At 41.3% G+C, this 23,070-nt stretch overlaps 3 protein-coding genes across 18 annotated transcripts in view; 1 reads left to right on the top strand and 2 right to left on the bottom strand.

The window, feature by feature from the left end:
* The window catches only part of APBA2 (amyloid beta precursor protein binding family A member 2), a 98,959-nt gene extending 84,868 nt beyond the window's left edge, over positions 1 to 14,091 (bottom strand). For 14 of the 15 annotated variants that reach the window (XM_085588676.1, XM_085588684.1, XM_085588679.1 and 11 more), the window contains exon 1: positions 1,997 to 2,072. The gene's annotated coding sequence lies outside the window, so the exon portion shown is untranslated. Of the gene's footprint in view, positions 1 to 1,996; positions 2,073 to 14,042 lie in introns of those variants that run through there. The other variant, XM_085588681.1, reaches the window with a different exon arrangement.
* MCEE (methylmalonyl-CoA epimerase) lies at positions 8,282 to 15,522 on the bottom strand. Of its 2 annotated transcripts, none has more exons than XM_085588692.1 (3): positions 15,386 to 15,522; positions 10,147 to 10,487; positions 8,282 to 8,686 (listed from the first exon to the last, which is right to left on the bottom strand). In XM_085588692.1, the coding sequence occupies exons 1-3, from the start codon at positions 15,492 to 15,494 to the stop codon at positions 8,534 to 8,536; spliced, it is 603 nt and encodes a 200-aa protein (XP_085444818.1). In that variant the 5' UTR covers positions 15,495 to 15,522; the 3' UTR covers positions 8,282 to 8,533. The 2 variants fall into 2 exon arrangements, with proteins under 2 accessions (XP_085444818.1, XP_021387747.2); XM_021532072.4 differs by lacking the exon at positions 15,386 to 15,522 and adding an exon at positions 14,043 to 14,091.
* Positions 15,523 to 15,694: 172 nt separating this feature from the next.
* MPHOSPH10 (M-phase phosphoprotein 10) lies at positions 15,695 to 22,614 on the top strand. Its single transcript, XM_021554216.4, has 11 exons — positions 15,695 to 15,805; positions 16,286 to 16,946; positions 17,724 to 17,881; positions 18,260 to 18,431; positions 18,711 to 18,852; positions 19,277 to 19,344; positions 20,016 to 20,153; positions 20,367 to 20,477; positions 20,716 to 20,823; positions 21,324 to 21,554; positions 22,396 to 22,614. The coding sequence occupies exons 1-11, from the start codon at positions 15,711 to 15,713 to the stop codon at positions 22,543 to 22,545; spliced, it is 2,034 nt and encodes a 677-aa protein (XP_021409891.4). The 5' UTR covers positions 15,695 to 15,710; the 3' UTR covers positions 22,546 to 22,614.
* Positions 22,615 to 23,070: the final 456 nt, after the last annotated feature.

Here is a 23,070-nt window from a genome sequence, read left to right as displayed (position 1 = left end):
TTTCAAAGACCTAGCTTGTTTTAATTCATGTCCAGTCCCCAGCCTGAACCAGCATTAATCAAGTAACTACACAAAACATGCTTATCGAGATTCCTCCTTGGAACTGTAATACTTTGACCAAAAGAGCTGAGCATCTATGTCTTTTGCAAGAACACTTTTCCTTTACTATCAGAGGATCAAGAGGGAGCAATAATGTAGCTGATTATGCATTTTTAATATAGCTTCAGATATTTCCAAGTGCAGATATGGGCTAAACTATCAGAGATTTCGAAACTGACAGTCAGGGTTTATAAGGACAGTTCTGCAGCATGAAATCCTATGAACTTATGAAATGGACTAAGGACAGTGGCTTCAATTTCAGCAGTTTAGCTCTCATAGAACAACGTATGAAAGAAAAGCTCTTTCATCTTGTCTGTCCCATATGGAGAAGAACCAGGATGATAATGATAAATTGTCATCTTATGCTTGACATAAATGTCAATCTTTTGCTTCTCAAACACATAACCTGCATATACTGTATTTTAAGTGGCAATAAGGACTTAAACTAGAATTCCTCCCCTTTAAAACCATGTTATATTTGAAACGCTGAGGCTTACACAGAACGACAAAAAACTATGACAGTAATTGGTTCTTTTCTTCAGTTCTACTTATTAATTAATGAGGGATTCTTGGGTAGCAGGCATAATAGATAAATACCTTTTCTACAAACAGATTTCCCAGCCCCTCCTGGGAGATTATAGGGCCAAGTAATACAACTGAAAAAACTACTTGCATTTTTCCAACTGGTCACAGTAATTTCAGACTTTTCTTAAACATCACTGCAATGCACATTATCTCTGTACTATACACGTTGTATGATCTCTTTAGTTAAATTTCTTTTCTTGTATGTCCTCACTAGCATGCAACAACCACCAAAACAACTCTGAGGATGCAAAGTGTGTAAATCTGAAAGCACAGACTGCCAGTTGAGGCAAAATAAGGCAGTCTTTGACTTTCCAAGATGCAGCTCTAAATGCAGTATTCCCTTCCTTTCCCCCACCCCCATCCCTTTTGTTATGGCAATACAAGGCACCACACACACATATTCAAAAAACTGTTCAATAAGAGGCAAACAGACCGTGCTATACTATCTCATGTTGTTTATCCCAACAAGAATCAGATATTCTTAATTGAGCACCCTTTTCCCTCCAGATTTCATGATTAAGGGAACGGGGAAAGAGCAGATCAAAGACTGATCCCTTTGCTACAGTGGAGACATGAAACCAGAACCAAATACAAACTCCGAGCGGTGCTGCATTACATGAGGGCTCCTCTCGCTTTTCTTTTCACTCGTATTAAGACAAACGGACTTAAGCCTCCCGCCCTGCCACAAAACGCTGACATGATGCGGATGCTGCACGGCCGGTGCCCGCGTTAGCCGGAGCCGCCGTCCCGGCACGGCGGGGCTGAGGCGGCCGGGCCGGGCTCGGAGCTCGCACCGTCCTGCGGGAGCCGAGCGGAGCCGCAGCCCGGCCCGGGGGATCGCCGCCGGTTCTCCCCCGCCTGGCGGGGGGCGGTGGCGGCGCCTCCCCGGGCTCAGCGGGGACAAGCGGGAGTGCGGCAGCCCCCGGTGCCGGAGCCCCGCGCCGCCCATCGCGACAGCGCGGCCGCTCCGCCATGCCGCAGGGGCTCCCCTTCACCCCGGCTTCCCGTCCGCTTGCGGGCAGCTCGGTTGCCAGGGGATGGGGATGAGGATGGAGATGAGGATGGGATGGGGCGGGGGTAGCCGCTCGCGGGGAGAGCAGCCCCCAGCCCCGGTTCGAGCGGAGCCCCGGCCGTGCTGCCGCGGGGCGGGCGCGTGCCCGGGGGCTCCCCGCTCCCCTGAGGGCACCCGCGGGATGCTGCCGCCCCACCCGCGACGGAGCCGCCGGTCCCGCGACGACCCCGGCCGGCGGTCGGTCGGTCGGTCGGTGGGTCGGTCGGTCGGTCAGCCCCCGCCCTGCGCCCCCGTCCTTACCGCGGTGCAGCGGCGGCGCCGGTCCCGAGCAGCGGGGCAGCCGCAGCCGCTCTTTTGTGTGGCTGCCGAGCGCCGCACACCGCGGCGGGCCCGCCCGGGAACCTGCCTGCGCCAGCGCCCGGGAACCTGCATGGCGCATAGCGCCCGCGCCGCCTCCCGGCCCCGGCGGCAGCGGGGGGCGGCCGCGGCCCCGCGCAGCCCGGCGGGCTCGGCGGGACGCCCCGGCCCGCCCGCCTTCCAGCTCCGCACCGGCGGCCGGGCACTGCGCCAGCTCCGCCTGTACCGCGCTCCTCAGAGGCGTCCAGCGACAGGACGAGGAGCAATGGCCATAAACTGAAGCACGAGTTTCACCTCAGCGTGAGGGAGAGCTTGACACTGAGGGTGGCAGAGCCCTGGCAGAGCTGCGCAGGGGGGCTGTGGGGTCTCCCCGTCTGAAGACACTCGGAACCGCCCGGACGCGTTCCCGTCACCTGCTCCAGGTGGCCGTGCCTCCCAGCCCGGGCAGTCCTGACTCGGTGACCGTGTCCGGACGCGGGCACTGAGAGCAGGCCCGGCCAGCTCCGCTCCCGAGCCCCGGGCAGCAGCTGCCGCAGCGCTGTTTGCTGCACGCCCGCATCCCGCTGTGGCACTCGGCAGGGCCACCCTGAATCCCCAGGGATCTGCTCTGGTGCTGGGCCGGAGCTGAGGATGTTTTCTCGGAGTCTCCACAGCATCTCTCTGCGAATTACATTCCTGAATGCCGTGTCATCCTGCTAGGTGTTCAACTCACCTCTCCCTGTTGCTTGAGGTGCTTCAGCACAACAAAGCCCCAAACACCAAAAGTTTGACCATTATAGCAAGAGACAGCACTGGACTCAGTCACATTCCATCACACAGCCAGATTTATGAGGACAAATCATGATTTTTGTGCCCTTGTGCAAATAATACATAGATCCACCCCTAAAGTTTAATGTAGGATTCAATGTGTACTATTTAAAAGCTCACTGAGGTTTCTCCAAGAACATTTCTTACAGTGGATGATAAACACAGTTGGTTCCTCAGGCCTTTTATTGAAACCTCTAGATATTTTTAGGGCAGCTAGGTGATAGTGACTATTTTGTATATAAAGAAACACATATCTTAGAGCAATTCTGACAGGCTTTGCTAATAATTGTGCAAATTTGAGATAGCAGCTAATCTTTCTCACTATAGCAAAAGTAAAAAGCTGTCCTAATGTAATGATACTGCACTACAACCAGCTAGGTATCAGTGTTTACGGTAATAGCTGTGTGCTCAGCGTGGGGTTGTTCATTTTGCTCTCGTGTTAGTATCAAGACACATTCCATGTACATGCAAAGGTCCTTCATGGAAACACCTTTTTGTGGTTTTGTTTTGGTTTGGTTTTTTTAGTTGTTGAGATTTTTAAGGTTTAGTTGTTAAGATTTTTGTTAAGACTCTCCATTTGCTGCTAAGAGGCTATTTTCTGGCATGGTTTTCTATGGTGTCTTTTCCCATCTGTCCCTTTCTATATCCCAATTACTGGACAGATTTTGGTTTTCTTTTGAAGATACTGAAAACTCAAAACATTACCCAAACTGTAATACATGTATGTTTTACACAGAACTGCAGTGTATCTACATATATAACCTATAGGCAGGTTGTTTAAGCATTTGGCAAGTGATCTTTTAATTTGAATTATTAATTATCAAAATTGTTAACTTGATGAAACAGCCTCTTATACATAATAAAGTCTCACTTTATCAAAATACCAAAAGCAGTATTTCCAGCCCAATAGGGCAGATGTTTTCTTTATGAAGTTACTGCAGTTGCAGGTATTGTACCACAATTGACCTCTCAAAGACTTCAGAGGTCCCAAAGGAAGTGGGATGTATCTTTTAACTTTTTAAAATTTAAGTTTCTAACAAACATTCTCCCTCCACATCATTTTGGAGACAGTGATTCAGACAGATGGTTATTATAGAAAATTACATACCAAAATGGAAGGTAAAAATAGGGTGCATGATACCAATCCTGGAACATACCTCTCTTACTCTTCAATTTCTGGAAATAATCATTTCCATAAAAGCCAGCCATGGCTGCAGAGTTGGATATTCCCCTTATTTAATGCAAATTGTGCATCATCATACATGCTTTCAGTGTACCTGCAGTTGCAAATTACTTCAGATCTTAAAATTATGTTTTGAACCTGTCTTTATTACTGAAAAAAATGTAATGTTAAAAATAAGTAAAAATTTTCATTAAATATCTACTTTATAGAAGATTTTAATACCTATTTACTATTTTTGTTTTAGCAGTAACAGCTGAAAGGCCACTTCAGATCTAGAGAAGTTATTAAATGCTTCAAAATGTATCATTATGTTAAAATGTATCAGAGAACTCTTCCTCATTACTATGCTAAGAACATTGCAGTTAGCAGTGCTTTTTGACAATATACCAGACAGTGAAAACAAACATTAACAGTTTACATAATGTTATAGATATTTAAGGATTATACAAGATATAAATATCCCTCCTTCACAATAAGATAAATATTTATTTCATAATTTGTTCAAGGTGCTTTGAAGATGCTTGTCAAAGGTGACAGATTTTGCATTCCTAAGTGGTTGAGGTCTTCCATTGCAAAATGTCAGCCCTAGGTTGATTAATTTATATATTGTTGTTAGTTCCTATTTTCATATTCATTAACTAGTTGAACTTGATGATCTTATTCTGTTTGACAGCCTGACTTGGCCAGCATGACAAGTGCTTTGGTAAAAGAACTGATATTGAAACAATTCTGAGTTTTTCTATTAGTTAAGGGTTCTTATATCCAACACACCCATCTCACATCACTACAGGAAGAATTCCTTGTAAGGACAGAGTCAAATGAAGTGTCAAGGATATCACTGTCCATACACTCCTACTGTAAGTACCTCAACCAGATAATGTAAGCATCTCTATGTTTCATGGTCTTTCTATGAGACTTCAGGTTGATATGGTAATAATGAAAGCAACAGAATTCAGAATGAAATTCGGGTGCATTAATTGCAGAATAAGCATGACAGGAACAGAGTTTTTGCAGAATTGCAAAACTGTAAGGTTAGCTTTTAAAAGGCATAAAGTTAGTTTTTTTCACAGCATTTTAAGTTTGCTTCTAGGTTTGTCTCATCATAAGGAATGGGATTCATTCTGCAGCCTCTTCACCTCCTCCCACCTAGGAGTGACTTGAGGATTGCAGAGAGGAAGTAAAAAAAGATATTTTGCATCATTTAATTATGAGCTCTTTAGCTGCCTGAGTAATGTTGATGGAGTCCAGAAAAATGTATCTTGTCTGCCTTAGGCAGTATAAAATAGGAACACGCTTCAGCTCAGAGGGGAAAAGAGGCACATGGAGAGATTAGAACAGGGAACTTGCACTTAACTAGTGGCAAAAGCATGAGAAAATTTACTGGCAAAATACTAACACTCCATCTTCTGAGAAGCTTGACATCAGAGAAGAAGGTTTTGCTGTTTTAAAAAATCCACCAAACAGACAAAAACCAAAAAAGATTAAATACTGTCAAAAACTATTTCCCTTCCAAGATAATCAGGCTCCAGTTATTTGAATCACTGTTGTTCTTCCCAGAAGTTGTAAAATGATGCAACAGGAGTGTATTGTTAAATGCCCCTCCACTGAAAGGAGCAAATCACAGCTCTCTTGTTCCCCAGTTTCCATCCCTGAACTTCCAGTTTTTCTGGGTGTTACTCCCCTCTTATAATCATGGTAGTGACAAAGAGTAAGGCCTATGTAAGTAAGCCTTGTCCCAACCCCTTGGTAAGTCAGAACAACAACTTGTATAGGCTGCCTGCTTTAAGGTGAAGGACTACACAGTTGATAGAGGTTGATTCTGTTCCTACTGAAGTCTAAGGGAGTTAAGTTTATAACCAGGAAACCTCTCTCAGCTGTAGCTGTCTTCAGATCATATGCAGCTGTAGCTCCCTTGGCTATTCTCTAAGTCTGCAGCTCCAGAAGGGGAAATTCTCCTGTCCTGTAGCACATACCCAGACAAGTAAGGGGGTCTGATCCCATCAAATTTTAAGAGCTTGTGAGAACATGATCCAGTTTTGTGTACTGACTAATCTGAAGACCTAAACTCTCTTTTGCAGGGCTGGGGTTGTCTGTGTGTGTGTTGGCATTTTCTTGATTTCCACCTTAGGAATAGTCACAAAAAAGGTATGAACTGTGAGACAGGAGCATGACTTGGATACAAGGAACAAAATGCATCAGCTGGCTCAGAGCTAGGCAACCCCAAGTCAGTCAGGAAAAACGCTGGTTACTAGCTAAAAAGTAACACAAGCCTTTCTGCCAATAAGATAGGGAGCACAATCATCAGGTGGAGCAAGTGTTTACTTAAAAATCTCTGTTCTCTAGCACTACTTTATAGGTCCACAGTTTGTGGTAATTGGGAGTGGGGCTGCAGCCCAGCCTCATCCCCAGTAGGTGCAGCTGTGAGAAGCAGGTGAGCAGCACTGACAGCAATGAGCCATGGAGTGCCCAGGGGCACTGCCCAACCACCAAAGGGAACAGAGGGCACACAGGTGCAGTGCATCAACATGAGGGGCATGAAAGGTTGGGCTGAAGAATAAGGAGAGCAGGTACTTGCAGCCTTCTGCAGTGATATGGTGTTGCTCTCTGTGGGGGAATGCTTAAAGCCTTCTAAAATTCAATGGGGGTACTCTGTGTATTGTGGCTGTCGCAACTCTGACATATGCTGTGACACTACCTCAAGCTGCTTACTCTGATATGTTGATAGATGTCATACACAGAAGTCTATCTCCTTCAGACAAAGAAATGGAGAATGAACCATGGGAGGGCTGTTTCTGTTGCACCAAAATAAGGATATTTGGTTTAAAGACTTCTATTCAATTATCATAACCAGTGAGGCTTTTAGTATTGGTATTTCTATTGGTATTTTTTTGCAGAAAAAAGTGCCTCCTTGTCTTTGACAGAAAGACAAGAGCAGCTTTGCTCAAAGACTATCTCTTAGAATGACCAAATCAGATTTCAGGAATATTAAATCCTTCTGCATTTCCTTCATGAGCCTTATGATTTCTAAATTTAAACCGTTTAGAATTTAGATCACAAACTACTCTCTAAACAGTGATTTGATGAAATGTAGGAATCCTGTGGAAGGCTGTGTTTTTCTTAAAATAGGAGAGAAGGAGTATTTATTTTGGGTACAACACTATCTTGTTAAAAGAAAAAAATCATGGCTTTGTAGAGATTTTTTCAGAAGTAAAATTCATGAGGAAATGTCAATGTCTTTAAAAACATGTTTAACAGGTCAACATTACATTTGTATTTTGTTGTTGCAAACATGACACACATTACAAATAATTCCATTAAGTAAAAAGTTGCCTAGACTAAGATCATCTTTGTATCAAGCTGAAGGCTCTTACTGCATATGCAGAGATGTAGGAAAATTTAAAATTCAGACTGTAGTTAAGCTAGGAAAGTATGACTTTTTAAGGCTTGAGAAAATGAAAGAAATAGCAAGTCTTCTATTTCTACAGTTGAAATGTCAAAACAAACCTATAAAAAAAAGTCTCAGGAAAAGACTGCTTGGGTAATATACACCAATAAAGTGAAGTCTGTTCATAAATAACTTAACAAAACTGCCTGCAGGCTGTGACATCAGCATACTGGCATGGTCTTTAATGCTAAAAAACTGTGTACAGAAGCAAGACTTACGTGGAGTGTGTTTGCCAATGATTTTGTAAGTGCTTCTGCACAGGAAAACCTTATTCATGTCTCTTCAAGATGTCCTTCTATGGAGAAAGCTTGGGGAAAAAAATTAAAAATCCTAAAAATGAAAAAACTAAAATGTCACAACTGCCTTACAATATGAAATATATATCAGGCAAGTAGCTTTCAGGTTCTCTTCTTGCATTGCCTGCATATCCACAAAGTTCATAAAACAACTAAATGATGATTTATGCATGGTAACTTCCTTGGCAGTAATTGTTATGCCAATAAAAACTTATTTACTAATTGCAGACATCCATACAATAATATGTAGGTTTTTTTATTGCATGAACCAATCAATCAGTGTGATGCACAGATGGTGAATGGTGAGAAGAGAAAACATTCTTTGTTTGCCTTTATTTCTAAAGAAAAATGTCTAAGCTATATTGTTGTCACTGGGAAGTGGGTCTCTGCTCTGAAATGTAGAGCAAAATAATGCAGCTTGACCTAGAAACTGTATAGTTTCTTTGGCTACAGAGGTAAGATCTTGCTGCAAACAGGCAACAAAAGATAAATTACTATTGTACATATGTAACTTAGCTCATTTATTTGTGCGTAGAATCACAGAGAATTTAAGAAATGCCAATGTATTAGATCAGCAACACCAGCAAAGACAGACCTTAAATCTGTAGCACTATTTCAGTGCTCAAAAGCTGTACTTCATCCATGGGAACTTCAATGAACTTGTAAAGACTGAATGCCACATCAATATTCCCAGCACCAGCTCAGGAACTTCACAATTCTTCTATTGTTTAATTTATGAATATTGCAGCTCAAGCTTGCTCAAGTTCCACAAGGACTCCATGGCAATCTTTAGGGTGAAGAAAAATCACAGGTTTGCCATGTGCACCTATTTTTGGCTCTTCACTCAATATTCGTATCTTTTTTTTCTTCAGTTCTGTCATAGCCGCTTTTATGTCATCAACCTTTTAAAAAAGATACAGTTCACACAAATTAACATATTGCACTGTATTATGCAGATTTTACATTTAGGAGCAATAACAATTCCTTACTGAAATGTTATTTCTAAATTCTAATATAATTCTGAAAATAAGTTATAAACCATTTTAAAACATCTAGTGTTAAAAATACAACAGGAACTTGCATTTGTTATTTGAAGATTTTATAAAATACAATTTAAATGGATTGTGCAATATTTAAGAAATTAATAAACAAAATCACTCATGCACAAAGCATTTTTTTGTTGTTACTTCATAAGGACTCCATAAATAATCTAAATTCTGCATTACTTTCTGCTCTCAATAACTGCAATAAAGAAAAATACCTGCCTTTATAAGTAATGACAGAGGACTGACTCATTAAATGCTGGTGAAAAGGGGATTACAGTGGGCAGAAGGTAAAAGCCCCTTTAGATTTATGTATTCTCCTTCTGAGTAGGTAAAGGTTCATAAAGTTTCCTAAGGAAAAAAGCTTGGAATAATAAAAAATATATCCAGATGTGGTCTTCCTATTGAGCTTAACTATAATAGCCATTAAAACAGTATTTCAGTACAATTTTCTACAAAAATATGTAATTAACAAAAATATGCCTTTACTGTGCAATGTGATCTGAAGTTCTGATGTCATGTCATCTAATGAAATTTGAATTTTCCTAAAATTTAAATGCATTCTTTTTTTGAAATAATAATATTTACCCTCAGTTCAGAAAATTCAATAGTCAGTAATCAATAAAGACCTAGAATTAAAATAATATATCACTGCTATTTTTGAAGGCTGAGGTGTCTGGACATAATTTGGTGAATAAACTCATCTCCCAATGCCATGGTAGGGAAGAAGGAAATTCCTAGCTTTAATCCAGAGAAACAGGCATCACTTAATTCCTACCCATTTGCAGTAGTTTTGTTCATGAATAATCCAAACTCACTACAACTCTTCTTACACACAACTACCAGACTGCAAAACAAAAAGGAATGACTGTCAACTTATCTAAACTAGAAAGGCCACATGTGACACGGCCCCCTCCAGATTCTTCCCCTGAGCAGAAAAGCCACAGCAGCTGCTGCTCCTGTCCTGCAGAGGTGGCCTGAAGAGGAGTCTGGGCTCAGATGGAATGAACCCCTGCATCCCTTTGGGTGCATCCATATTAGATGAGTACCAGGCTTGGATTGCTCTCTGATTCTACTGTGTCCAGCATGGTTTTCACTGCAGGTATTATATTGTATCTGGTCAGGAATAATTTAATTTCTTCTTAAAATATTTACCTGTTTGAAACAATTCACCCATCAAAACATCTGTTTAAATTTTCCTTTGTATAAGAGAGAAATATGACAACCTTATATGTTAGTTCTTGACACAGGTCAAGCTTATTAAAATATGCATACTTGAATGTATCTATCTTATTACAATAAATATTACGTTAAAATACCTCAATGCAGATATGATGCATTCCTCCAGTCTTGTTTTTTTGCAGGAAGCTTGCAATGGGACTTTTCTCTCCTAACGGATGTAGAAGTTCCAGCTTGGTATTTCCCAGCGCCACAAAAACAGTGTAGACACCATGTTCAGGAAGAGCAACAGTCTCACTCACCTGGGCTCCTAACACATCTTTATACAAGGACTGAGCTTTCTCCAAATCAGGCACTGCAATTGCCACGTGATTAAGTCGGCCCAGTTTCCACAAACAGCTTGGAATGTTTTGTGAGAAGGACTTTGATGAGGAGAGAGTTTGTACTGTGGGAGCAGAAGTCTGCAGCCTGCTAAGAAGCCCTGAAAAGCAAGTGAATAGCACTGACACCATGCTTTTGAGAAAGTCCCAGTGCCTGCTCTTTCCCCTGTAAAGGCCTGCAGAGCTGCCAAGTCATTGGCACACCCTTGTGCAATGCTCAGGGTAGGCTGAGAGCAAGGAAACAGTTACTTTGTTTTCAGACTAAGTAAATATTCAGACCTATTAAAAGAGTAATAAATAAAAACCCAAAGCTGACTCAAATTTGCTGTAAATCTTTACATATACCTGTTGAAAAGAGGAAAACAGGACCAATTGTAAAGGCCAACTGCATAATGTGTTTAAAAGTGACTTTTGAAATTTTCAGAGCTTCTTAAGAAATGAAGAAAGAAATACGGATATGCCTATACATCTCAAAATTATAGGAAATAAACAAAAAGGTCACAAAAAATAAAGATAAAAAATGAGGGTACTTGCAAATTAATTACCTTAAAAATCAATCTGTCAGTACCAAAATCTAGAGGGACTGGGGGTGGGGAGAAATTTTTATAGTATCAGCTGTTTCTAGAACCAAAATTAGAATTAGATTAAAAGACATATTCATAAAAGCTACATTATAATTCCATGCCAGTTTGCTTTAGGCCAAGTCAGAGCTCCCAATGCCTCAAGGCCAAGCTAGAGGCATCTTATCCTTTTGGGAGTCTTTGAGGTGTTCTTTCCGTTAAAGTCACAAATGTGCTATTTCGCTAAGATATTGTGCCAGTGATGCACTGAGATTCTGGATGCTTTGCAACACACTGAGGATAGATAGCCTGTCTGGGCTCTTGGTGCTCTGTAAGGTCAGTAATAGCTGTAATTAATTAAATCAGCTTTGCTTCACAGGAACTGAGAGCTACCATTCCACAGGAATTCAAGATTCTACGGCTATCAGTTAATTTTTCTTCAAACACTGATAAATCCTTAAACCTAAGTCTTTCTGAGCATGGTGCTGGGATGGAGGAAGAAATCTTTGCATGTATTTGACACTTAAAATTCCAACATGCAATGTGCATATTAGCAAGGACTCAGTATCACAAAAATAAGTCTATTCACAATTTTTTGTGATAATAAATCAACATCCTACATTAAGTATTTACAGAAACTTTTCCAGTGCTGCAAGTAACTGCCCTGCAGTATTTCTTGCCAGGCTTTCACACAGTCCATCCTATCATCTCCTTCATCACAGCCAGAAGCTCTGGACAATTCTTTCACTTGGTACCTTTAGGCTATCATACTGGTATAGGACAGCAACTGCTTTTCAACTTCTTACATGTTAAAAAAAATCCCTTTGAAATTTCCACATGAAAAAAAAATTGTTTTTCAAATGTCTGTGCATAAACTATTTTGTGGAAACACTTGCCATGTCAATGCAGCTGAATCAGGGTGAATCATGTTATTCTGTGAGGGAGCAGCACTGTGCAGTGCCTCAAATGCATAAGGTGCATGATTAAAGGCATGGCTAATTAACTAGTATAGGGCTTGACAATTAACCAGAGCAAATAAATGTGTTACAAAACTAACAACCCCCCAATATCTGCTATACAGTCTTTCCTGCCCACCTAAGCTTCTACTGAAGTAGCTCCATTTTGTACTGTAATTTCTTAAGACATTCTTGCTGAAGCAAGAGATATTTTTCCACTTGGAGGAAGGCAGTATTCTCTAAATAAGAAAAATCCTTTGAAAGAGAAGGATCCCTTACTATATAATTTATTATGTGTTCCAGAGCCTTTTACTGTTTTATTTTTTCTTCCAAATATTAACAGACTGCAGTTCAACAGAAATACTACTAATGTAGATATTTTTTCAAGCAGTCTTTACTAATGGGAAGGCAAGGATTTTTCCATTATTTTACATCTGACATCTGTAGTTCTTGTTGCACTTTACACAGGGCACATATGACCACACAGTTATTGTAATTTAATTTGTTTTTTTTTCTATTTCAAGTAAATAGACAAAGACACTGACTGTTTGTTACTCAGCTATTTGTGAAGCACTAGAAAAAATAATAGAAAATGCTCTTTCTTATGGGTTCTGCCCCAGAAATATTTGATTTCTTGTGCTGTTTCCTGGGAAGACAATAGACTGAAAAAGTGAAGTATATTCCTAGGATTCTTGTAAAGTCAAAGATACTTAAATACTCACTCATATAAGCGCTTATTTTATGAAGTCCTAGCTCTAGTCAGATGCATAGAGTGTTAATTTTAAATCCATAATTTAATTGACTGAGGTTAAACAAAAAGCGTTTGTTTTTCTTACATTATCTAGATCAGTAACTATATAGATTACTTAAAATTCTAATCTTCTTCTAACCCAATAATCAAAAATGGCCCTGCAGTGAAAAAGAAAGCTTTTCAGCAAACTTCAGATTGAAACCCCATCATCTCCACGTTTCCAGGAAAGAAACACTTGTATTTATATATGCATCACAAAACTAGTTCTATAGTATATAACTTTCTTCAGCTTCATTTGAAGAATATTTTTAAATTTATCTATTTGGGGATCATTCTATTGATGATTGACTCATTTACTTGTAGTATGCACATCAGAGTTTAAATATACAGTTGTACCAAGTAAGGGCTACATTCTTCAACCGAGCAGATTATAAAGTAACAAGTTCAAATGTTTATTCGTAGCCTCGTTTTTTGCTTCTGATGTGGATTAGTGCTCATTAACCTAATCAAGGAAACTAAGGAATCAAATACAAGCCAAACCAAACTGAATTCAGTCACGTTCTCTATGGGAAGGTTTTACAACAGTGGGTTGCAGCAAGAACCTTGTCATGGGCACTGCTTTATCGTCACTCTTTTCAGGTGGTGACAAACTCCCAAAGCATGGAGAGGATGCTGTTACCAATCTGGCACATAGGGGCTGTGTGTTCACTCTCTGGGTCAAATGGAGAAAAGGGCATAGTATGGTCATTCTTAAATTCCAGCAATTTCAAGGTGGTGTGAGCATCCTGGGAACTCTGGAGACTAACTGGGCTCACAGTACTGCTCTGCTGTGCTGGATGGAGCTTTTGGGAATTAGATGGGCTCCACAGCCCAAGGGAACTGAGTCTCAGTGTGCTGTGGCTTTTGTTCCCTCCTTCAAAGTGTAGTCATACGAAGCTGTTTTCATTCCCAATATCCTACTGATCGATCACTGACAGCATTGAGCCTCTCATTCACTTTTCTCCTGGTCTGGGGCTACCAAGTAAAATGTTTTAGGTATTGTGAGTTAAACCTACCCTACCAGAGTGAACAGTACAGGTTATTACCATAAACGGCAAATTATTTTGAATTTTACCTCCAAACCACACATCAAAAAGACAAGTTCCTCCTTGCACTTTAGGCTTGGCGTTTGCTCTCTAAGTTTACCCTACGCAGCTAATGTCAGTGGTTAATGCGCCCGTCAGCTGGATCGGGAGAACTTGTTTTTATTGCAGAAGCGGCAGCTTCGTTCGGCCTGCGGAGCTCTCCCGGGGAGATCCGCCAGGCCGGAGCGCACACCGAGCCCCGCGCCCGCCGCCCGCGCTCCCGCCGCCCCTCCTTCCCGCCGCCCCGCTCGCCGCCCCGCGTTACCGGCCGCTCCGCGCCGCAGCGCCGCCGCCATCTCCGCCCGCTCGGCCGCGGCGGCGCCGCCCCCGGCGCCCTCCGCGCGGCAGCGCCGAGCCTCGCCGGGGGCCGGGCCCGCCGCGCCGCGCCATTGGAGCCTCGCGGGGGCCGGGCCGGCGCTGCCCGGGCCTCGGAGACAGCGTGCCGAAGAGCGCTGCGGTAGGAAGCGGCATTTGCCGAGGAAGTTTTCTGAGCAAATCCCACAGAATCAGTTAGGTTGGACAAGACGACCGAGATCATCGAGTCCAACCTATTACTGAACATGTCATCTAAACCAGAGCTCTAAGTGCCACATCCAGACCTCCCTAGGTAACTCCACCACCTCCCTAGGCAGTGCATTCAAGTATCTAATCACCCCTTCTGAGAAAAAAAATTTCTTCTGATGTCCAACCTGTCCCCTGGTGCAGCTTGAGACCATGTCCTCTTGTCCTGTTGCCAGGACAAGTGACACCAGGAGGGTGTCTGGCTGGACCCTCCTGGTGTAGGAAGTTATAGGGGGCAATAAGGTCACCCCAAGCCTCCTTTTCTCCAGGCTCAGGCCCCCCAGCTCCCTCAGCCACTCCTCATCTGACTTTTCCAGCTTTGTTGCCATTCTCTGGACTTGCTCCAGCATCTCACAATGTCCTTCCTGAGCTGAGAGGTCCAGAACTCACGGGTGGCCTTACCAGTGCAGAATACAGGGGAACAATCACTTCCCTGGTCCTGCTGGCCGCGCTCTTCCTGATACAGACGGGGATGCCATGAAGCGTTGTGCCAGAGAGACTCAGGACAGTGAGCAGGCTGTCTGCTGATGCTGCAGTCTTGCTGTGTCAGGCATAGCACAATGCAACTAGCTGAGATACAGCCTAAGTAGATAAACAGCTTGTGCCACTTCAAATCTTAATTTGTGGCATTGCAGGGCATTCTTTGCACTGAAAAGGCTTTATATGTTGGTAGGAAAGAAACATGAAAGCGGCAGAGGCAGGAGAAGTATTGAAGTTAAAAGGTTAGTAGTCACAGTTTTGGATCAAGTTGCAGAAGGCTGTGTGGGTGGCTGGAAACACAAGGGTCTGTGGGTGTAGGGCTTAACTTTACTTTACAAAATAAACCTTAAGAAACTACATGATGTAAGAGGGGACTTGCAGAGCACTGGGCAGTGCTGTGTGGATGGTGAAAGGTGTGTGTGTGTGTGTGCACATCGTTAGCCTGAACTTGTAGACACCAGGTAAGATCAGGTGTTTTACCGGCAGAATCAGCTGGAAATGTGCAGTTCTAAAACAGCCCTTGCATCTAGGTCAGAGATTCAAAACCGTGAAGTGAGATGAATGTACCTTCACTATATTTAGAGCAGGTTTCCCAGTGCTGATGCAAATCCCAGTCTGCAGCAACACCGCGCCCTTCCCAGGGCGGCAACCAGCAGCCACCACGCACGACTGCCATACTGTGCTGGGGGTTCTGGGAGAACGAGGCGCTTCTAACGGAGGGCTGGGCCAGGGGGCGGGGATGCCTGGTTCAGGGGGCGGGGATGGCACGGCTCGGAAGCGGGGCGGGGCAGAGTTCCGCTGTGCGCGGAACCCTGGCGGCGGCCGCGGAGCCGGCCGGGCCTGAGCGCGGGGCGCGGCGGAGGCGGGGCGGGCCCCACGTGCGCGCGGGGCGATGGCGGCGGTGCCGCGGCTCCCGGGGCTCCAGGGCATCCAGACGTGCCTCAGGGTGGCGGGAGCGGCGGCGGCGCGCCCCGAGTGCTTCCTCAGGTACCGCGGGGCGGCGGGGGGAGGCATTGGTAGCCCTAGAGGAAAACCTTTTACACCCAGCCAGGTGTAACAGTTGAGGAGTGGGGCGGTGGAGAAGCGCAGTTACGTCTTTCAAACCTGGGGTCTGGCTCTTGGACGATTGAGGTGTTTAGTGCTGTACTGTTTACTTGCCCAAAATGTCTGGAGTGCTTAAATAAGATCAACATATTGTAAGATGCAGCTGTAGAAAGCTGGGATTTTCTGTCCAGCTGCTACTTCCTACACGAAGTGTAATGAAGCTGAAAGGATTAATAATTTTGTGATTTTTTTTCTGTGACTGTTGTAGCAGTACTCCAAGCGATGTATGGAAAGTTAAACCGCAGCTGTAGCTATTGAAAGGTGCTGTTCTGCAGCACCAGAGAACCAAAGCAGCTACAACAAGAGCAGCCGTGTGATTGACTTAGTGGAAAGTGTTAAGCTTTTTTATTTTTCTGCTCTCAGTGTGCAGGATGGGCTGGCTGCCGACTTCAGGGCGATGACAAAGACTCTCTACGATTTGAATAAAGGAAGTAACATAGTTCGTGGGGGTCCTCTAAAAGAGCTGGTGATAGAAAAGTTTGATGAAGAACAGATTTGGCAGCAACTAGAGCTCCAGAACAATGCAGTTCTCGATTTCTTCAAGAAATCCATTGCAAGGGATGCCGAGGATGAAGATCTTTGCCTTCTCTCAGACCAGGAAGAGGATGGCTCTGATGCAGAGACCAGCAGTGACAAGGAGTTGGAAGACAACATAATGGAAGCAGAAACTGAACAGATGAATGTGTATACAAAAGATAAAGAAAAAGATAAAACTAAAGCTAAAGAAAAGCAAAGTAAACTCAGAGAAAGTGTAATGCAGAAATACAGTGATGAGGATTCTGATATTGACTTTGATATTGAAGCACTGGAGCAACAAGCTAAAACAGCCAAGGAAACCACACTGAGAAAGAAGGGAAGAAAATCTGTAGTGGATGACAAGTTTTTCAAGCTAGCTGAGATGGAAGCTTTTTTAGAACATGCAGAGAAGGAAGACAAGGAAAAAGAAGAAGAAGAAGATGACATTAATTATTTTGAAGACATTTTCTCAGATGATGACGAAGACTTAGAAGAAGCTAAAGTCAAAGTGAGTTTTTTCCTTCAAATCAAAATCTGGTATCTGTTAGGATGACCATAAAGTGTTTAACTCTGTAGAAACTGCCAAGTTACATTTGTTTGTGTAACTAATGATTACTTCTGAAGCTTTACTTTAACAATTAATATCTGGTAAGAAAATTTCCTGGTGTAGAAGGACATAGGATCCTGCTATTCCAGACTCTCCTTACATGGGCCTTGGGCTTTTACATGAATAAAGGAAGAGATAATACCCACAGGAAAGCAGAGGCCTTGAAGAATTGCAGAATAGGGGACCCAGCAAATGAAAAGATCAGCATCTGGCAATTAGGGATCACTGAGGTGGCTGGTGAAGAGCAAAGGGCTTTTTCCAGGGACATGCCTTGTGACTGTGATACAACTTAAATTGATGAATAATTGATTCTAAAATAAGTATATTATTATTCAGTATTACCAGACATTCTCACAAGCAAGTAAGAAATAGACCCAGGGAATCGGTGTGCATTCTAGCAAGTATTTGGCAAAATGTACAGCTCCTTGACTTCTGTATGTGTAAGTGGTAGAGAACTGAAAATACCAGGAAAAGAAATCAGTTTTACTATGATCCTCTACCACAGGTTAAGGCATCACTACCCTGAATTATTGTTGCACTACCCTAAATTACTGTTGCACAAGAAGTGCTGTTCCCCAGGCACTAAAGACTTTAAAAGACAAGATGCTCTTTGATTTCTGTCAGTCTTAACAGCTGTGGTTTGTTGTTTGGTTTGTTTTTTCCCTCTCACCTTTTTAGCCAATAAAAAGTTCAAGAGATATGACATACAAAGATTTCTTTGATCCAGTTGATGATGATGATGGTGATGATGATTTAGTAGCTAATGATGCTGAAGAGGATCAGGAAGAGGAAGCAGACAGTGCCATGGAAGAGCAAAATGAAGGAAGTATGTCTGAGTAAGTAAAATGCAGGTAAAATGTTCTCATAATTTTACACAGAAGTAAAGCAGAAAATACTGAGAATTCCACCCTCACTCTGGTCACACTGTGCCATTCTCAGTTAACTGTTGTATGTTCATGGTTTATGTTGTCAGCTTACTTAATTTTTTAAAATATTGTCCCTTGAACTTTATTTGAATAAAGCATTTAAGAGTTGTTCAAAGTTATTTTTATTATCCAGAAGTTTCCCTAGTGTCCTCTGCCTTTAGGGGGATCCCTGAAACCTGTTGTAAACTGTAAGTTACTTGTAGCAAGTAAACATCTAAAGGCTGAAATACTTTAATGTGAAAAATTAAAAAGGCTTCTCAACTTTTATATTAAATGTTGTTGTTACAGGTTTGAGGATATGGATGAAATGGTGGAGCACATGAGAAGTAAAGAAGCTTCTAAAAAAGTAACTTTCAATTTGCCAGATGACAGTGAAACAGAAGATGTAGCTGAAGGGCAATTAGAGAAGGGCATCAGTCCCAGTGAAATAAAGTCATCATTTGAGAAGAGACAGGAAAAGGTAATTTTGCTTTGGTTTTCTTTGAGTTTTGTTCATATTTTATTTGGCTAATACTTCAAAACAGTGGCAAATAACTTTTGTTTTACTGGTTGTTTCATTTGTTCAGAATCCAGCAAATAAAAAGAAGGTATTTAAAATTTAAGGAAGACATGTGTATTATCTACATAGATACATCTGCAATCATATATTCCCTCATGTACCTGAAATAAATATTAATTTCTTGCTGCAAGTTTACGAGTGAGCTCTGTTTTAAACTTTGTAGGAAATTGTGTTTTCCAGATGAGCAAAAAAATAAAAAGCTTGGAAGAAGCATTGTTAGAGGAGAAACCTTGGCAGCTGAAAGGAGAAGTGACTGGACAGAAACGCCCTGAGAACAGCCTTTTGGAAGAAACGGTGCTTTTTGACCACGCAGTCCGAATGGGTAAGGAGAGGGACAGGGCTTTGCTCACAGCATGTGCCAGACCATGCTGGGTATTCTGCCCTTTCACCTTGCTGAAAACACCTGTGATTCAAGAGCAGGGTAACAGGAGACCAGGTTAAACTTCTTGATTTGATTTTGAGGTTGTTTCACCCTGCATTTTCACAGTAGAAACTACAGAAAACTATAATTTCTTTTTGTTAGTTTTTAATTTACCTGAAAGTTCGTAACTTTGGTAGCAGACCTAATAATTTAGCAGCCTTATGTAATGTGACTTACTTTTACTTATATTTATTTACTTCACCTTCAATTGCTACATTTTTGTGAAGGTTTTACTTTCTTTTTGTGTAGTTTATTCTTTATTGAACAAGACCTGTTTCTTGCTAGAGAAACATTAATCTTAAAATTCTTTACCTTTTTCTTTCAGCACCTGTGATCACAGAAGAAACTACTTTTCAGCTTGAAGATCTCATTAAACAAAGAATATTGGATGAGGTTAATATTATCCTACCTGTTCCTCCTTACATTGTTCATAGACTTGAATCACAGGGCACATTCCAAGGATGAGTTGGAATAATTTGCAATGTTAGGTGTAGAATTATCTTAATTTCTGCGACTGGTTGTTCTTTTTTCTTGATATTCACTGTATGTCTTTAGATTTCTAAGGAGCCCTATTTTTATATCCCTTTTATGTGCCAAGTTTTGGTGCACTTCAAAAGAGACTGCAGATAAAACTGTAAGGAGTTTATTTGGAATATAAAGCCAGTCTATAAGTCTTGGCTGTTACCACAACTAGTGCTCTGAGCATTCTCACACTGTCCAAAATTCAGTTGTTTGCTTCATTTTGCTTCAAAGCTACTGACAGAATATTAGTATCTCACAGCTTGTTGAGCCTTACTGTTCTTTGAATTTAAAAATATGGGGAAGAGTTTGTAACTTGTTATAGTTGTTGCCTTCATTCACTAAAACCAAGGGCTCGAGTAGAGCTATAACTTTTATTACTTTTTTATTTTTTTAGTAAAAGTGCAAAACTTGATGAGTCCTGGGAAGCTACGTTCATAAACTAGTTAATTTATGTTTAATAAATAACTGAAAAATGTTCTAAAAGAGATGTAGCTGGTACTTCACTGTAGTTGCAATTGGTCATTACTTTATGACTTTCTCAGGCATGGGATGATGTAGTACCAAAAGAAAAACCCAAAGAGGAAGCTTTTGATTACAAGAAGCGGATCAGTTTGGATCATGAAAAGAGTAAGCTGAGTCTCGCTGAAATCTACGAGCAAGAATACATGAAACTTCACCAGGTAACAAAAACAATGCCTTTCCTTTGGGTTTGAAGTTCACACTGTGTACTCTTGTGTGTTCATTAATACACTTTCCAACTGGAAGTAATTTAGTCTTTCTCTGAGTGTTCACCAGTGAAAGAGCTCTGAATTGTAAATTGTGTTCTTATTAGTCTTGCTAAAGTAAAATAGCCTTATGAATGGTGTTACAGTTACATTGCATTTTTAATGCAGCAAAAGACTGAAGAGGAAGAAAATCCTGAACACAAAGAAATTCAGGAAATGATGGATTCACTCTTCCAGAAGCTGGATGCACTTTGTAATTTCCACTTCACACCCAAACCAGTAAGTGCATAAGTTTCATAAAGCTGGGGGCTTTCTCCCTTTTTTTTGAACTGGCTACTTTAAAATACATTCCAGAAATGGAAAGCAAAGTAAACATTGGTGTTTACTGAGGTAATTCTTATTTCATATTAAATGCACTGCGATTGCCTCTAAACAAGCCCAGCTACTTGTGATCTTCAGTTGTCTGTCAGCTGCTGAGATGCTGTGCTCAGTCCTGAATGTGTCTCCTTCTTTCTAGCCGGTGCCAGAAATTAAAATAGTTTCGAACCTTCCAGCTATAAGTATGGAAGAAGTAGCACCAGTTGCTGTTAGTGATGCTGCTCTCTTAGCACCAGAGGAGATCAAGGTAAATATAAAATGCATAAGGTAGTTACAGAAGGATGTACTGTCTGTCAGATCAGTGGGAATTCTGCCCTTCCCATCCTGATGGGTGATTCCTCACCTTGTGGACTTTTTTGGCCTAGAATTTTAGCATTTGTGGTTTTTGGGAGGTTTTGAGGGCTGAGGTGGTTTTTTTGCTTTTTTTTTGCTTTTTTTTTTCCTATCTGGGGAAAGAGTAAATTTTATTTGGCTCCAGTAGGCCATACTACTATGCTTTGGTTTTGATTTTAACTGTTACTTGATGGTCATTGTTGTCCCAACATTTATATGGGTGTTGAGAGGGGAAAAGCTAAACAACACTAGAGCAGAGCAATTAGCATGTTGTACAAATCTCATTTCCCAGCTTTTGTCAGTTTTTGGCCTTTGCCTTATCCTGAGCTATCACTTGAAATAATGGAAATGCTGAGATAGATTTGAGTTCTGTGAAGTGAGTCTTGTCTTTTGCGCTGTTATGAATCTATTTAGGAAAAGAACAAAGCTGGTGATGTAAAAACAGATGCAGAAAAGACTCCCACAGACAAAAAACGAGAACTCAGAAGGAAAAAGCTCCGTAAACGTATGAAGCGAAGGGAAAAGGAGAAACGTCAAAAGCTTCTTGAAAAGATGAAACCAGAGCAAGGCACGAAACTTAGCAAAAAAGCTGCTGCAGCAAAATTAAAAAGGCTTACCAAAGAAGGCAAAGCATCTCTGCTCAAGGTAAGACTAAAATCCCAAGGACAGATAATTTTTCTCTAGAGAGGAAAGGAAACTTTTTCCCAAAGAATTACAAATATAAGGTTGGAAAAATATGAAAAAGCTGTATGATACAATTACTCTATATAAAAGCATGTTCATCAGGCAGAAATGATTTTGTGTGAGGTGCTACTTTTCTGTTTATTTAAAAGTTTACAAAGTGATGTTCTGCAAATACTAAGACATTTTCTTTATTTCCTGTATTTAAGCCATTCCACTTCATCAAGTGGGATTGCTTGAATGCACATTGAGGTTTCTATGTTCTGTATAAGCTTTGGGTAACTTAAACTGTTTTGTAATACAATATGCCTGTTTAACTTTGCCCTTATTGTGGAGCCTTCCCTATAATCTCATCAGATTGATATTGTTTTGCATGCTATAAAACAGTAAAGTCATGCACCACTTATGATGCCTTTTAGATAGAACTCTAAAAATCTCTGAAATTTTGAAGTATTAGAAACTAATAGGAAAAATAACTTCATTACTTCCAGATGTTTGTACTTACTTTTTCAGAAGGCAAGTAGAACACAAAATACAGGTACCCTATTGTAATTCATGATGTACAAGGGTCTGTTCTTGATGTCTGCTCTTACCTATCAGGCTAATTGCTGCTTAGGAAGATAATGTAATATTTATTTCTTTAGATAGCAAGAGTGGAATAAAAATGTGGTGAACAATATCCTTTGAAAATCAGTTACCAGGTCTTTTTTAAATGAAATACCATTATGCTTGAGTAACTAGTAAGTAATATAATGGTAGTGTTTGTATGTTTCTTGGTTATAACAAATGTTTTATCCAATGGCAGGATGAAGGTAAAGACAAGGCCTTGAAATCATCCCAGGCCTTCTTTTCTCAGCTACAAGATCAAGTGAGAATGCAAATCAAAGATGCCAGCAAATTAAAGAAGAAACAGAAGAAGGAGAAAGCAATCTCTGTTCATAAACTGAAGTTGTAGTTTACCTTTTTTATACAGGTACATAGATATATACATCTTGTATATATTAAAATTTTCTTCTGAATTTGAGTAGGTTTTATTCTCTGATTTTTAAAATATTTTGTGAACTTCTAAGGTGATGTTCAGAGAGTTTTCTGTAGATTTTACTCTTATTTCCTACCATAGAACTCTGTTATTCTAAAAAGAAAGATTCTTGGTGTGGGCAGATACATATCAGTGTAAAATACTCGACATGTGCTGTAACTATACAGTCCCTTTAATCTATAGCCCAGAGCTTTGTCTGCTGTTACAATAGCTCTGGATCTAGAGCAGGAGGAACTGCATTTATTGACAAATTGAGGATGTATCTTGGCATTTAAATTGTAGAAATTATACTCTGAACTTGTGATTGGCAAAGAGGGAGGACACAAAGCCTGTGGTAACCCAGAGGTAGGAAGTTTTTAACTTAGACTGTGTCCAAGAATGGTTTGGGTTGGAAGGGACCTCAGTAGGGTCATCTGGTCCAATCTCCTGCTCAAGCAGGGT

Source organism: Lonchura striata, chromosome 10 (assembly GCF_050655825.1).
Source record: "Lonchura striata isolate lonStrDom1 chromosome 10, ASM5065582v1, whole genome shotgun sequence".
NCBI classification, from domain to species: domain Eukaryota; kingdom Metazoa; phylum Chordata; class Aves; order Passeriformes; family Estrildidae; genus Lonchura; species Lonchura striata.
The sequence above is the reverse complement of the archived record's forward strand: the minus strand, read 5'-3'. Positions and strand labels throughout refer to the sequence as shown.